Raw genomic sequence first — 15,869 nt, 5'->3', positions numbered from 1 at the left:
CCTACGATCCTAACGTTTCTTATGTTGATCATTCTTCACTTCCTTCTCTTGTGGCAAGATCTCGTGGACCTTCATATCTAATCCCACCCAGAACTTCCTGCCTCGCCACTCTACTGTAACACCTCCCCAGAAGGCGGTGACCCAGACTGGTAATGCGAAAATCTCGCGGCCGAGCCACGCAAATAAGAAGTCTATGAAGTTTCTCCTCGCGCCATCAAGTAGGCTAGGTTCGCCCGGTGTCTTATTGCCAAGCAGAGGTTCTAGAACTTCGGTACGGTGGTATGCAGAGGCTGATCGTTGAGGCAAGATGAAGTCAGGGGTGTCGGAGTCGATCTCAACGGTCTTTGCGCAGTGCAGCAGCAGATACTGGACATAGTCTACAAGGCACCATGCGGATAGGTGTAGAAGCCAGATCAGGAAGAAAGAGGTCCATGTTGGGTTGATGCCGATGCTGTGGAAGAAGGGTAGTGTCGTCAGAGCATAGGCGCCATACAGTCCACAAAGAATACTTTCTGTCCCTGGCTCTACAAACGTCGCCAAAGTCACCGTGAACTTCCGTACTCGTAACCATCGAATGCGACGTTGCAGGTAGGCCATGACAGACGTATGACTGATTGGCTGGAAGCAAAAGTCACCGAAGAGCATTGCATGCTTGCCCCAAGCCTCCTTGGTCGTTCCTGGCTCGGGTTTGTAGCCCCGTTTCTCGAAAGCTTGAGGTTGCTTCCACAACACATCGCCAATGAGATGATCCTCGCAGATGTTGTCGGAGAAGAAGTCGATGCCGGGAGCGCGGTCTGGATTCGATGAGGTAACGTAGTTGAGATGGGAGCGACGGAACATGGTACTCTTGCCCATGATGCAAGGTGCCACAGCGACTGTGTTGATGGCTTGGTAGAATTTGGCGTGGGCAGAAGACATGAAGGCTTCGTCGAGACGTCCTCCGCCGCGCTGTAGCAGCTTCCTGATAGTGCTGCTGGAGTGATTGCGCGGATCGGAAGACGTGCTTGCCGCAATGCTAGTCGACTCAGCTACAGCTTCAGGCTTGCCTCCGAGCAATTCCTTCCTGTCCTGAAGCGAGAGACCTTGCGAGTCGAGATCTACCGTAAGAGGCGTCTGGTGAACGAACTTGTACTTTGTCTTCTTGTTGCCATGCTTGTCCTTTCCAAATCCACATAGCAGGTCCACCAACCGCCCGCAAACGCCCTTGCCGACCCAGACGTTGCAGTCAAGTACCCATACGATGTCACCCTTGGCCTCCCTGTAGGCGCGACTCATGTTCCTGATCTTCGGATTGGGCCCCAGCGCGTTGTTATTCTTCAGTAGCAGCGGATCCTCCTCTTCGACCAAGATCTGTACATCGGCATCCGGGAAATCTTTGCATAGGTGCTCGAGGATCGCGAAGGCAGGATCGGAACGCTCGGGAATGCAGAACACGGTGTTCAATTTGTTTTTGGGATACGTCTGGCGGAGGGTGGCTGCAAGGCACTCGTACAATCGCGGATCGAGGCCTTTGACCGGCCGTATAACGGTGACTTGAGGGACTTCGTGCTCTTCCAATGTTGTGGTGCATGTTGCCTGCTGGGGTCTCCTCCAATAGTAGCGGAATAGTTGGACGAAGCCGATGGCACAGACACTCCAAACTATCACCCACCAAATCAAGCAGCCGGTCGCAATGATAGTGCGCGACATGGAGACATCTTGTCCCGTCGCGAGGGTGGGCGCGCGAAGCATGCGCGACAATGTGGTAGGGTCGGAATGAGGGTGGGGTGTTGGCGAATCTCGCAGCGCGGAGGTTGCGGAGAACCAGGAAGCCACGACCGCCAAGACGCAGCACCACTCGACGATGTTCAGGGGTATTGAATAGATGCAGTATCACAGAGACAAGCACAGGAGCAGATGTACTGCGGCTGTTAGAAGCGAAGCAGCTTCTTGTCCTACGATCGTTTGCACATCCGAACGGTCCGACTTCACCGCCAGGGACATCCATGGATCGCGATCGTTTGTTGCGATCAGACTCCCTGCACACCGACAACGCAGTTTACCCGACAACGATTTCCGTAAATGGCCATCTGTAAATCGATTACTCACTTTAGATTATGGACTCGTTCACTTTTCAGGTTGATCACCTGATGAAGGAAGGTTTATACAATTCGCAGACTTTCTTGACACGGAACATCATATAGCTTGTGCTTGAAATGAAATCCGCAAGGACATATTAATACATTAAAACACTTCCATGTGAGTAAGGTAAAGATGTGTATCAGCCCCAAAACTTCGTTATACAAAATGAAGCCTTCTTGAAATCATGTAAAATGCTATATACCGATTGAGCTTGACCTATCTCAAGTTTTTGGCTTCTTGCGCACCAGGCCTGCCGTCAAAGTGTTCACCCCATTTGCAGCGCTTGCATTGGTAATGGGTGTGGGTTCTATCTTTGCCTTTTTCCTGACTGTGCCTTCTCCTAGTATTTGCGCGGACTCTGCAGGCTTTTCTGCGCCGACCGCCGCTTCTGATGGTGTATCGGGTTTCCTCTTCTTTCGCACACCCATGACCATGGTAGGTGTCACACCATTTGTTGCATCCGAGGGTTTTACTGGAGCTACATACTCCTTTGTCCCCTTGACTGTGAAGCTCCATTCGTCCATGCCCCCGAGGACAGCAATTTCCTCTTTCCACTTCCTCGTACTTCGTGCTGCTGCCTTTCGGTTTGCGAAAGTCTGTTGTAAAAGGACCTCATGCGCGCGGTCGTAATTCTTGAGCGAGAAGCAGATGGTGCCACGTGAGGAAGCAGGCCATTTCCAGTACGGACTGTTCTCGGGAAGGTTCTTGGTGGAGCTTGAAGAGACGTTGGACGACGTCGATAAGTTTGAAGAGCTGTTCTTAATCTTTGGCAGGACCAGGGGAATTGGTCCGTACCTAGTTTTGGCCTCTTGTCTGCGTCGACTAGCCTTCTTCCGTTTTGGACTGGGCATATTCTCTTGCGAATCGAGCTGTGAGAACGACTGCGATGCTGATTGTTGCGAAGGCATGTCCTCATCTTCTTCGGGTATCGAAGGCTTGGGTGGTGTTATGACGACCCAGATGAAGCCTACTATACGCCCTGATGAGCACTCTTGCCTGAAAGCCATGAATTCCCAGAACTGGTCAAGTGTCTTGACGCTCTTCCAGTGCCCATTGCTTCTCGAAGGTGTGCATCCATCTACTACCATAGCATCGGTACCCCGATCAGGAAGTTCTTCGTCCAATTCGTCAAGGAATCTGGCCTTGGGGTCGTCTGGGAAGTGTGGTACAAGGCAGCGGGGTGGAGCGGCAGGGTAGGGAGCGATCTGTAGGAGCGGGTGTGTGGTTACCCAGCGTCGAGGGGTGTTCGGGACGGGGGGCGGAGGAATATATCGCAGTGTGTCGTATGGCTCGAAGCCCGGTATCACCAGGTAGCCTTTGGCCGTGGAATCCGATTGGACTGACGTGCTGTCCGCCTTCGAGCCGTCATCATCAACCAGCCGTTCGGCGAAGGGCTTCCGCTCTCCTTCAGCCTTGTACTCCCATATGATGGGATCGAGCACTCTGCACCACCATTTCACCAAGCCCCTGTCGTCTAGCACATGCTTGTTCTTGTTCTCGATGCTTGCCGGAAACAGGTATTGATCCTGTGCCCTGGCGAAGAGAGACACTACCAGCTTCTTCCCTCCCCTCTGTCGTTCTCGTGCTAGCCAGGATACAAAGGTTCCACAAATGGCTTTCAGAGGTGACGCAGACTGGGCTCGCGGTAATTGTAGTTCGGATATATAACCTGTCGAGTCGGCTTTGGAGACGAAGATGGTCGTGAGGTTTCGCGTGGTGTAGATCAAGACTTCAATTGCCAATATAAGGAGCTCCTCGGGCAGTTCCGAGCCTGCTGCATCGTTTGGGACTATCGACGCTGCCAAGGTCTGCGATTCGCAGTATGTTCGTTCGGACTTGCCATGGGGCGGCGCGGAGAAGAGGGCGGAGGACTTGGAGGGCGGCGTTGAGTAGTGGTAGAAGGTGATGGGCACGTCTTTGGGCAGTTGTTCGGCGAGTAACTCTTTCAGCGGCTTGGAAACCCCAGCGCTCGTCATGATGACCCAAGAGAAGCGCAGCAAGGGGAAGCGTCGCGTATCGGGGGGCGCACGATGGGGAGCGGCAGGCGCGACTGGTGCTAGCGTCGTTGCGGTAAGGCGCGATCCGCGTGCCGCAACTTTTCGATGATCCGAACTGACCTCCGCCAGCAGCATCACGCCCGCCCGCCGCCAATCAAGCCTCTCACACCTCGCTCACCACTTGGGAGCGCCACAATGACTTCCAAACGACCGCTCCGATCACTCGTCTCGACCGCTTCATCGTCACTCCGGCCCGCGCAAATATCCAGAACGTCCTTCGTGCGGTCCTCCGCATGCGCATTTTCGAGCACCACCCCATCGAGGTCCACGGAATATGACGCAGAAGCTACACCAGCCGTCGACAGGCCGCGATGGAAACAGACACCTCCGCGAATGATGGCGCCTCACAGGATACGGCCGAAAGCCAGAGGGGGCGTTTACCAGGTCAACGAGGACCCGAAAAAGCTGGACGATGCGTATATACGCATGTTGGGCCCCGGAGGAGACAAAATACTGGGAGAAGACGTAAAGTGGTTAGCCGTCACACACAAGAGCTTCGACCACGGAAGAAGAGGATTCAACGACCGATTAGCATACTTGGGTATGTGTGCACATTGCAAAGGCGAACAGACGGGAGGCTAACGCAAAGGGCAGGACGGAGGATAGTCGAACTACAAACAACACAGGCGCTCATAAACTCGCCGCAGGAGAATCAATGGCCAAGAGATCCCACTGGTGTACCAATCAGCGACGAGTTTGGACGCAAACCATACCTACATCCCGCCTTGAATGGGCTGCAAGGCCTGACCGACGAGGCCGAGAGTCTGGTCTTGAGCAAGACACGGCTAGCACCGATAGCAGAGCGATACCGTTTGGACAAGGTCACACGGTGGACACCCAAGAGGGTATGCTCGAACTTTTACAACACCCTAGTCCACAGGCTGACGAATTACAGGCGGACAACCTCCAAGGCTCTGGTTTTGAAACTGTCCTCATGACTTCTCTATACGCCATCGTCGGAGCGGTCGCTCTCGAGCGTGGCGGCGAGGTGGCCAACAAGGTTGTGCAAGAAAAGATACTCGCACCGCTTGGCTTCAGCTTCTCGCCCGAGTCATGACCTGGACCCAATTCGATTCTGTACAAAACCACTGCCAGACTTTGTACCATATTGTAAACAAGAACCTGACATGGCGAACGTCGCGATTTTCTAATCAATTACGTCTTCGCCATCACATGCTGTCTCTGAGGTCACGGTCACTGATATCACACCCAGTACGAATTGCCCGTTTGACGTGAGTAGACGAAGGACTTTGGGAGCATGGTGACCCTCCCAATTCGCAATTCAGGCAGACGGCTTCGAGAAAAGCTCAGGTGATTAACGGTATAGCGAAACTACCCCTCCGGGCAATGGACATATCGTCAAACGTCACGGATAATAGCAAATCTCATGCGGATGTGAACGCGAGATAATGTGAAGATTGCAGGACGCATACGAATCAAACGAGCCGCACACTGCTAGCTCAGGGTATAAATATGACACCCCCAAGAAAGAAAATAACTCTCGCGACCCGCTCAAAACGTTAGACCCGGCTTGTTCTTCCTCCAAAACATAGCTTTTGCCGCATTCACTGTCCGTGGTGGCGGGTCAAACTTAGGCTGTGCCTCCTCAATGTCCATCTGCTCCATCTTCCTCTGCGAGTTTCTTTTCAACTCCCTCTTCAAGTTGCGCTCGTCCTTCTTGCGCATCCAAGTGATCCAAATGCAGTAGCTTGCGCAAATGATGCCAATACCGCCTATTACACCACCAATCACCGCGCCAATGAGACCTTGGCTTTCCCATGCGGACTGCTTGGGGCGTTCGTAGGCTACGGGCGTGGATTTCGGGCAAAAGGTAACGGGCATGACCATGTTGTTCTTTTGAATGGCTTCAGCGAGGAAGAAGTTATTGGTCTCGTAATCCGCCATCAAGTAGACTTGGCCAAGGAAAGCGGTCCCGAGGTAAAATGGTGTGTCGGCTGACTCTTCTCGGTCTTGGATGGGTGTGATGTTGGAAGCGTTCATGAGGACTTCAGAGGGTAGTGTGATTGTAAAGCCATCTTCTAGCACTATCGAGAACGTGCCGTTGAAAGCGTTCTTCAACTTCAGAGAATTATCGCCCCATGTGTTATCCTTTTCGGCGCCCAGTCGTTTGATGAAGTTTTGGGTGATCTGATACGGTAGGGAGAACGGGAACTGTTCGGTCGTAATTTGGGCCTCGAAGTCCTCTGCCCGTGTTTTCATGTCGGTGAAAACCGTGTTATCGAACAATGATACGTTTGCGTTATCTTCAGAGTTAGTGATGACGATATCCTTGATGCGGAGGCTCATCGGATTCGGGTTGTCGATGTTCATGGCGTATTTGTGTGTGTCTCCCGTGAAGCGACCTGAGTCGTATCCCCCAAAGACATTGCTACCGTTGACTGCGCCTCCCGCACGCTTGAATCCCTGTCCGATGTAGAGCGAGTATGTTTTCCCAGCAATGATGTCTTGTGCAGCCAGGTCCCGAAGGAGAGTGGAAGATAATCCCATACCCACTCGTCCAGGTGTGATTGACCCCGACTCGGCGACTTCAATCGTACTGTTCTCTACCAATATTTGTGATGCACCGTCCGTCTCGAAGTAGTGTGTGTATAGTCGTAAGGTCTCTCGACCGAAGAATCCCGTAAAATCCTCTTGTTCATCGTCCAAGGTTTGGAAGTTGTCGTCTTTCACAAAACTATTCTACATGTCAGCTAACAACTCAATGTACCACATCGACAGTCAACCATACCTAGTGGAGTCGCGGTCGTTATAGAAGCCCCCTGTACTCGTGGCACATTTGTCAAGAGTTGTGTTCTTGCAGTAGTTACTCGACGCGAAAGAGATGTGGTTCTGTTGTAGTGATGGCCAAAGACTCTGGTTCTGTGCTGGCGTTCCTAGTCCGATGAAGGATCCATATTGAAATTCTGATGAGTCGTGCACGGCCCGCTTGTGGATGTCGACGTATATTGGTTTCTTGGTGCAGTTTGAAGCAATTGCAGACTGAGTGAACAGCAAAGTTGCGGAAAGGCATAGAACGAAAGACGCCATGATGGAAGATGAGAGACGCTTGAGTCCAGCAAGCTGAAAGCAGGTAACAAGGTGTTGGACAACGCTTACAACACCAACAGGCAAGGTGAACAACGACGATGACGAAAAGTCTCAAACTCGAGTTGCGGAGGTGCCAGAGGCTGTAGGATGTCTTTGTAGGCCTCCATCACCTGTACCTTGATACACTAAGATGAGCATGCGGACAGTCAGCCAGTTAGGCAAGGGCCAAGCTATTCTTGCATGCGGGAATATCCACCTGCTTCTGCTGGACGCGCATGAGTGCATCCCTGGGCGCCATCTAGAGCCGCATGGGACTGAACCGCTGCCGAGAGCGCCTGCTGATGCCGTTGTGGAAGTACCACGACCTGGGGAGGTGCCCCCATGGGCGCTTTGAATAGAAACATGCGCAAGGAAGAAAGATGATCCCTCTCCGATGGTAAGCTTCGCCGTTGCAGAGACACTGATGATTGGATCGTTATTGTAGGCAGTTGCACCAAGATAGCGGGCGTTTACGAGACCAGGCTGATTGGGTAGGGTTGTCTCGCGACATTCCCAAGCGCCCGCTGCACGGACCCGACTGCAGGTGTGGATCTAACACTGCTAGCAAAGAGTTACAGGGCCCTTAGCCCCTATTAGATTATATTTATTCTATTATATACTAATATAACTTTATAGTAATTACTAGTAGTTTAGTCTATTTTTAATAACTTTATACTAGTATAGCTAGAATAAAGTATTAGCTATATTTTTCTACTTAGTATACTTATCTTTATCTTATTAAGTAGTATTACTTATAAAGTAGCTAAGTATAAAGTTTTAGTAAGTAGTATATATTCTATATTAGATGTATACGTAAGAAAATAAGTAATAAAAATTTATAAAGGTATAGTTTAGTTCTATAAGCTTATTAGATAATAAGTAAGTATAAGCTTTATAAGATATATAAATATAGCTTTTATTTATTAGTAAATTTAGGCTAAGAAGAAATATACTTACTATATTATTTTTATAGTTACTAAGTAGTTAGTTAGAATCTTTCTTTTTAGCTAAAAAGGCTTTAGTAATATAAGTAAGAACTAATTTAAATATAGTAGTAGCTTAGCTTATAGTAGTATATTTAATATAAGATAGAGAAGTTAGAGAAATACTAAAAATAGAGCCTTTTTAAGTATAAGAGAATATAGCTAAGTATCTAGAAATAAAGTTTACTAAAATATATTCTTACTAATAGGCATCTACCTATGTAACTACTAAAGTCTAGATATAACTAAGCCTCGGCCAACTAGTCGCTATTCTTAACCTTCCGCTCACCACAGTCTGCAATCTCAGAGGCAGGTAGATTGCGTACCCGCTCGGTGAGATTCTGATGCGTTCAAAGGAAACCCTCGGAAATAGCCGTACAATCTTAATCCCGCAAACCCGCACAACGTTCTCGTTGTTGCTCACGGGCTAAAGTTTGTCTACAAAGTGGATGCGTGCCAGCATAAAGTATACTTGGAAGACGGTGCATTGATTTTCACTCGCTTTTAGATCCAGAAGGAGCAGAAAGCCTGATTGCTCTGCAAAACATGCTCGCGCGATAGCATGACCCTTTGACGGCTGCGTAGTGTGTGTCAGGGCTGCCTTGCTAGGGACGAAGGGGTGTAACAAAGCGCTTGCACTTCTACGATGCCTACGCCATGTGGAACACGCAGTGACTTCACGCATTCGTCTCAATCGCTGCACTGCTCGTTGCAAGCATGTTGACTCTGTTCACAATGGCATTTCATGCATCACACTAATGCTCTAGTTACTGGGTTATAGCCATATGGTACATAAGATCCACTGCAGCGTGGACGCGTTGTTCATTGCGTGAATTTAACGACTTCCTATAGCTCCTGGGATAAGCTCGATTCTTCACCTCCTACACAGCGTGTAAATATGGACTGACTTTGAAATCTAAAATATCGCTTGATGATGACTTGGAGCACCTTGAACCTCAGCCTTGACCCCGTACTCCTTCACCCGCTATGCTAAAAGACTATCCCACATATTCCACAACTACTTGGCGTCGGATTTTACCGACATGTATGAAAAGTTGATGTACATTAAGAGCAAAAAGGGAAACATCCAGCTGAACGCAACATTGAGCATTGAGACTTTCAAGTGTTGACAAGCACCCATCGCTTCTCTTTCTCGGTAGGTCCTACCCTTGCGGCAACTACGCTCAAGGTGTTGCTGATGGCGTCCTTAGGTAGCTTTGGGAATACCTTTTTCAGCGCCTCAATCATGCCAATCTTGGTCAGATCTTTGCCCTCAATTTCGGCCTTGAAAGCTGCAAGTTGCTCGGTGGGCACCAATCGCTTAGCTTTTGCAGGCTTAGTTGGAGTTCCTCCTGTTGACTTCTGTGGGCCGTTCAATGTGTTGAGCAGACCATTCATAGAGCGTTGGACCAGAGGTACCCGCGGAGGGTTCATGGCGCTCTTAGTGTCTTTCTTCGCAGCAGCGGCGGTACTTGCAATGGTCGCAGGATCCGGTTCCCAGTAAGCCGTAGAAAACGGATCGATTGAAGTCATCTGCGGATCCAGCAGAAACCCCATTGAGAACCCCTTGAAGTCGGTGCATATAGCATCTGAACCATCGTTCAACCTGGAAACCCTATCGGCATCCTCCCAGCACAAGCCGGTGCTGACAGGAACTAAATCACCACTGATGAGTCGCCGTTTGAGTTGTGGGTCTTCTTCATCGTCGAGGAAACCGTCCAAGTCGTCTTCTGCATCTTCTTCGTTGTCGTCTTCGCCGTCAGAGTCAAGGTCTTCTCCTTCCTCGGGTTCATCCCATTCTGCTTCAGAGTCGTAGTCATAATCGGTGTCCTGTCGGACCCTGGCAATGGGGTTTCGTGCGAGCCGAGAAGCTTCCGCGTCGGTATAAGGCCTAGTATAGGTGCCATAATACGGGGGACGTACATCCTTGCAGAAGTGTATGTACTTCATTGGGATCTCTCTGAGCATCTCCAACGGGCTTCTGTGGACAGTCAAATCGATGGGACGGTCCGATGAGCCATTCACACGTTCGATAACTTCGGCGATGGTCGCAGTCCGATGCGCTGGTCGACTCCGTCGTGGGAAAGAAGATACCAAGGTCTCTCGTGTGATGCTCTCGGTACCGGTACCGTTGTGCGTGATGAGGTTCTCTAGCCGTGTTCGTGCAGCCTCCAGCCGCTCTGGATCGTCAAGCAGGGGATTTATGGGAGCGAGGATCGTATGTGGAGGGAGGTTAAACGGTAGAAAGTATCGCTCGTAGTCTGACTGAGCGTTCTTGACGATGTTCTTCTGTGGGGATGGAGGGGCCAAATTAGTTTTGACTCCGGATGTGCTAGATAAAGATGTGGACGAGGCAGTAGGGTTCTGGGATGAAGCTACCAAGGCCTGTCCTGGGCTTGATCCCGCCTTTGGCTTTACGAAGAAAGCGTTGAGCTTCATTTGGGACTATCAAAAGGTTAGTACTGTTCAGGTCATACTACAAGGACGGCGGTCGGCTTACCCGTGCCTTCTTTGCCTTCTCCTCCTCTGCCCGTTGCTGTTCCTCTTCCTTAAGACGTTTCTTCTCATCTCGTTCCTCATTCTTCTTGCGCTTCTCCTCCTCTCTCTGTGCCTTTTGTTCTGCCTTGACCTTCTCCTCGGCCTCTTTCTGCGCCTTCTTCTCTTCTCGCGCCTTGGCCTTGGCTTCCTTTTCGATACGCTGGGCTTCCTTCTCTTGTGAAGTCAACTTGCGCCTTTTGGCTGGTTGTGAAGGGGTTGGAGCAGAGACATTGCTGCTGTTTGGGGCGGTTGAACTCGGAGCGCTGCTCTTCAGGGGTGACGGGGTTTGAACCGAGAGAATTGAGAGGGGTGTAGAGGCTTCTGATCGAATCTGTTTTGACGGAGTTGATACGGTAGGCTCGACATCGTTGTCGTCGGTGTGTGGACGCTTTTGGGGCAGCGGCGCAATGGGTGTGGGGTCCTCCATAGTGTACGGTGGTTGCTGAAAGTGCAGCCGGTAGACTTTGCAGGTCTATCACGAGTCGATAGTGAGGGGGCCGACACTCAATTCTGAAGAGGTTGTTGTCGTTGAACAAGCAGCGTGGTTGCGGTAGCGGACGTTGATGCGGGAGGAGACGCGAAGGTCGAAGGCGCGACGCGCAGCGCGTGGAAACCGCGAACGACTAGTGGGCTGATGTGGGCCTAGTGCGGGAAAGTGCGACTGGGGTGCAATTGCTCGAATGGCGCGTACTTTAGCGATTTCATGCTCTGATTTCCTTTTAGCGTTACGGCGAAATGAACGCGAACATCAACATGTCGAGCACCACTATTTTACTCGTGCAAGACGTGAACCAAACAGTTTAAAAGCGATTCTTGGGGCTATGGGCTTAATGATAAACGCGCGATTAGAACTGCCTTTGCTGGTGTGTCCTGCACGTGTCGTGCCTGCCGTCTCGCAGCACTCACGCCCCGACCACGCTTTCTATGGCTGGCTTCTTGTCTGCAGCGCCCTGTGCAGACCTCTTGCTATATCGAACTCACAGTGGTCGGCCACATACCTGCTAGCAGCTAACCCAGTATCCGCGAGGTTCCATACCATCATTCGTCACTCTGCACTTCGCCATGGATACAAGCGATTTCGATGACATGTTGTTTGGTGAACATGACATGCAGGCCGCTCCTAATGATACGGAAGAGGAGGACTCAGAAGATGAGTTCCTGTTTGTAACTTCCCAACGGAGAAACATACCGTGGGATGTGTGTAACAGCTCATCCTCAACCTCAACCAATGGCACAGCGCTGTCGGTTCAGGAAGCACCTCAGTATCACGATCAGGAGCACGCTCTAGGACCCATACGCGACAGGTTCTTCAGGCGCTCTCACTCTGAGCGGGTTATGACTAACCTTGTGCAGAGTTTGGGTGATCGCTCGTATCGAAGCAATGATAGAGTTGATTGTGGATGCTCAGCTAGAGGATCATGAAGCGCTCACTATCACGCTGAAGTCCCGTGCGGCTCTGTCTCGCAGACGATCTGCCACAGCCGACGGCCAAGAACAGACCCCCGAACCGAAGGAACGCGATATCAATTTTCCAGGAGCAAGTGCGCAAGAGGCATGGAACTTCAGTGTGTGAACCCGATCGTTTGTACATGTTGAGTACGTTAATGGTCGTATAGCTGTACTAGTTCGTATACTCGAGCTTGTCCATGCCGGTCTCGTCGATGGTACCGTCATGACGAAGAGGTCAACTTTGCCTTTGTATGATGACAACAAAAAGCTGACTTGAGGTAGAGACATGTATTATCGACATCCAGACTTGTTCATCAAGCAGTCGATAGTCGACCGATACGTGGATGACTTGGCTTGTACCTTCGGCATCACTAGATTACAATTGAACGTGGTGCGCTTGTCTCGGTCGTCTCTCTGGAAGCACAGCTGATAGCCAATTTCAGACTGCCGCCGCGAAAGGCCTGCTGGCGGGCGGCTTTAGGTTGACACGAAACGATGGTCATCATATCAATGGCATGAGCGAGAAAGAGGTTTGACGAGCGTGCTGGCTCAGTGATACCTTCCTAACACATCAGCAGGGGATACTCGTTCCCAGTGTCAACGATAACGACAATCTCGACTTGACAGACGTGCAATGGGTTCTCATTATCGAAAAGGAGGTATGGTCGATGCTTTGGGATCACTTATGTTACCGCTAATGCATACCTAGGCGACCTTTAGGTCATTGATGAGTTCACCACGGTGGCACACGTTGGGCTCGAGCGGAACAATACTGACTGTAAGCCTGACTGTGTCTGTTGCCAATGTCACCTAACGACCAAGACAGGCGAAAGGATATCCAGACCTCGCTTCACGGAAATTTCTAAGTCAATTAGCTGCTAAGGCCCCTCACATTCCCATGTATGCTCTGATGGACCTTGATCCTGACGGTATCGCCATACTATCGACGTACAAATATGGGTCTTATCGTCTTGCGCACGAAGACGTTACATCCACGGATACAGCCACACCAGGCTTGCCTAACATCCGCTGGCTCGGTGTAAAGAGTCACCACATGAGCGGGACTCCGTTAGGCGAAGTGCACACAGAGACGAGCACGAAACCTCAACTTCAAGGCCTGATGAGACTGACGCCGCGCGACCGCAACAAAGCAGCGCGAATGTTGGAGTGGAACTTGTGCGCCGAGGAGGGTCCCGAGAAGGGCTGGAGGCAGGAGCTACAGAAGATGCTGATGCTCAACGTCAAGGCTGAAATACAAATACTTGACGAAATGCCAGGTGGATTGGTGTCTTGGTTGAGCGACAGGCTCGGGCAGACAACGGAATTGGTGCGCGCGCAGCGGATAGAAGGCGAAAAGCCAGACGACGGGATGCTCTTTTGAGATGTGGAGTACCGCTGGGAGGCAGATGCGCTTCCATGCGCAGGGTCCACATGTGTTACCACGTAGTCGTGCAAGACAGACAGATATCGAGCGGCAGGGATATCTAGGTTGTCGTCGGAGAGATCTTAGGGTGTCAAGCCAGTGAGACGCCTCTTAGGCGCAACGAGAAAATCGCCAGTCTTGCACGTTTGCAATTGGGCGTCGGATCCCAGGTGGCATGCAACTCGTTCAATATGTCGGAATTTGTGTAGGGTGAAGCGGCAATGGCCCAATGATGGAAGGCGGGTGGGACGAAATAACCCGCCAAGCTTGGCGCCAGCGCATCTTCTCGATCACGGCAGCTCACCCAACAACTCAGACGGCGTCGCATAGCGGCAATGCATTGACCTGCAGCTACGGAACCAGAACCCACAACAATGGCCGGCATGTCTAATGATCCGCGCGTTCCCTTCCAGGCGCCACGGCTCCCGCACAGCGCTGCCCCTCCGACCGACTGTGAGCAACATGGCTCAGGTACCGCCGAGTCGAGTGCAATCCCACACCCACTGACGCCTGCAACGCCTGCAACGACCACCAGACAGTCGGTACCATTGGGCGTCTTCTCGACCCTCTTGGGGAACAACACCACGTCCACCCTTAGTGCCCAGCCTATACTGTCCGACGAGCCCGTCCTCGCCCACACGCAACCACTAGATGCTCCCGAGGGCCTGTCTGACTTGACGGCGAGCTCAGGCTCGGTGCCCAGTGCGACTACTACCTTGACCAACACACTGCCGCCGACCCAGTCTGCTGCACTGCGCGCCCTGAACGCCCCCGCCTTCCATTCCTCGCCCTCCAAGAGCAAGTCTGCAAAGTCTACATCCAGTCGGACCACCGTCACCAGCCAGCCCGTCGTAGTACGCACATACTCAGGCTCGCGGCACGCATCGCGCTCTGGCTCCGGCTTCAACACGCCACGCTCCTTCGCCATGAACGGGCAGACACATGCGTCGGCCCTGTCCGCCGGTCTGGCAGGCAGGAGCGAGCAGCTACCCTCCGCTGACGACTTCTCTTTTTCGGCAATCCTTCGCGCGGTTGACCCTGAGATCAGAGACGCCATCGATGCCATTGCCGAGATCTGCGCCCGAAGCAGAATGAGTCTAGCCGACGAGTACGACTCTCACCTACCCCCACAAGGCGAAATAACAAGCGGGGGGTCGGGGTGGGCTGCAAGTACAGGAGCATTGGCCAGCCGAGGTCGTTTGAATAGGATCAGTCAAGGATGGACTGCCGCAGACAACACCCTCATGGCAGTGCCTGAAGCGAGCAGCTCCAGCGAGCGGCTGGCGCAAGAGGGTAGGGCCGAGAGCAGTAAGAAGCGTAGTCAATCAGCATACGGAAGCTTGAAGAGCGTCATCAGTGGTGGGAGTGGTAAGAGGAAAGCCATAGATGGCGATACTTTCCGAGACCAAGAGGCTGGCAGCTCGAAACAGGTCGAAGCCCAAAACTCAGGGCCCGCTTGGGCAGTCCATGCGTCCACCTCGTCTTCACATCCAGCAATCACCATTGCCGCGCCTACAGCTTCGAAACAGCTATCACTCGATACATCGTCGGCAATGCAGGACGTTGGCAAGGACGCCAATGGATCATCCAACGGACGGCCTCAGACTGCAACACCACGCAGAATCCCCTCACACCAACGCGGAGCGTCTATGCGCAGTCTTCCGGCATCACGAGCACGTTCTGGTACCCTTGACTCTATAAAGGCGTGGCTACCATGGCCCCGGCCGTCAGATCTCGACCAGAACAGCCGGCAGGAGCTGACAAAAGCCGAAGACCGTCTCAGAAGCATGCTGATATCATCATCCCAAACCCTCGGGAAAGGTAAAGCAACAGTGCGAGTCATTTAGAGTCGCATCGGTTCGCATCTCCAAAGCGTTGAATACTCCCTTTGAAATTGTTTGTTACATATCGCAGATACCCAGAGAGAAGCTGAAAGTGTACGAAAAGTGGAGTGGCGGATGCTTGTGCTTTGCGTAGGACTCTTGCTCCGAAAGACGCAACGATGAATATGAATAACGTTTTATGATAATGACTAACGACAATAAGTAAATAGCTCGATGCAATAGTATAGAGTAATTCAAGCCTACTTGCAGCCTTTGACGGCTTATCGTGGCTACCTCTTTTGGATTGGATAATCTAGGAGCTTCAACTCAACTAGCCTGTTCAAGTAACAAGTGTGCATCAAAACGTGGGGTAGCTGCTTAGCTCACT

The 15,869-nt window shown here is 51.6% G+C and overlaps 6 protein-coding genes across 6 annotated transcripts; 2 read left to right on the top strand and 4 right to left on the bottom strand.

The window, feature by feature from the left end:
- Positions 1-9: 9 nt before the first annotated feature.
- J4E84_005424 (uncharacterized protein) lies at positions 10-1,731 on the bottom strand (the record flags this gene model as incomplete). Its single annotated transcript, XM_049388021.1, has 1 exon — positions 10-1,731. The coding sequence occupies one exon, from the start codon at positions 1,729-1,731 to the stop codon at positions 10-12; it is 1,722 nt and encodes a 573-aa protein (XP_049244261.1).
- Positions 1,732-2,342: 611 nt separating this feature from the next.
- On the bottom strand, positions 2,343-4,097 carry J4E84_005423 (uncharacterized protein; the record flags this gene model as incomplete). Its single annotated transcript, XM_049388020.1, has 1 exon — positions 2,343-4,097. One exon carries the CDS (start codon positions 4,095-4,097, stop codon positions 2,343-2,345), a length of 1,755 nt encoding a protein of 584 aa, XP_049244260.1.
- A 216-nt stretch (positions 4,098-4,313) lies between these two features.
- On the top strand, positions 4,314-5,235 carry J4E84_005422 (uncharacterized protein; the record flags this gene model as incomplete). Its single annotated transcript, XM_049388019.1, has 3 exons — positions 4,314-4,719; positions 4,773-5,023; positions 5,074-5,235. The coding sequence occupies 3 exons, from the start codon at positions 4,314-4,316 to the stop codon at positions 5,233-5,235; spliced, it is 819 nt and encodes a 272-aa protein (XP_049244259.1).
- Positions 5,236-5,690: 455 nt separating this feature from the next.
- J4E84_005421 (uncharacterized protein) lies at positions 5,691-7,226 on the bottom strand (the record flags this gene model as incomplete). The annotated part of the gene is made up of 2 exons (XM_049388018.1): positions 5,691-6,873; positions 6,928-7,226. The coding sequence occupies 2 exons, from the start codon at positions 7,224-7,226 to the stop codon at positions 5,691-5,693; spliced, it is 1,482 nt and encodes a 493-aa protein (XP_049244258.1).
- Positions 7,227-9,367: 2,141 nt separating this feature from the next.
- J4E84_005420 (uncharacterized protein) lies at positions 9,368-11,213 on the bottom strand (the record flags this gene model as incomplete). Its single annotated transcript, XM_049388017.1, has 2 exons — positions 9,368-10,693; positions 10,749-11,213. 2 exons carry the CDS (start codon positions 11,211-11,213, stop codon positions 9,368-9,370), a joined length of 1,791 nt encoding a protein of 596 aa, XP_049244257.1.
- A 2,819-nt stretch (positions 11,214-14,032) lies between these two features.
- On the top strand, positions 14,033-15,505 carry J4E84_005419 (uncharacterized protein; the record flags this gene model as incomplete). Its single annotated transcript, XM_049388016.1, has 1 exon — positions 14,033-15,505. The coding sequence occupies one exon, from the start codon at positions 14,033-14,035 to the stop codon at positions 15,503-15,505; it is 1,473 nt and encodes a 490-aa protein (XP_049244256.1).
- Between the last annotated feature and the right edge of the window lie 364 nt (positions 15,506-15,869).

The sequence above is a fragment of the Alternaria hordeiaustralica genome (assembly GCF_023758085.1).
Source record: "Alternaria hordeiaustralica strain BMP 2776 chromosome Unknown scaffold_9, whole genome shotgun sequence".
Taxonomy (NCBI): domain Eukaryota; kingdom Fungi; phylum Ascomycota; class Dothideomycetes; order Pleosporales; family Pleosporaceae; genus Alternaria; species Alternaria hordeiaustralica.
Note: the sequence above shows the minus strand (reverse complement) of the source record. Positions and strands in the feature narration are given on the sequence as shown.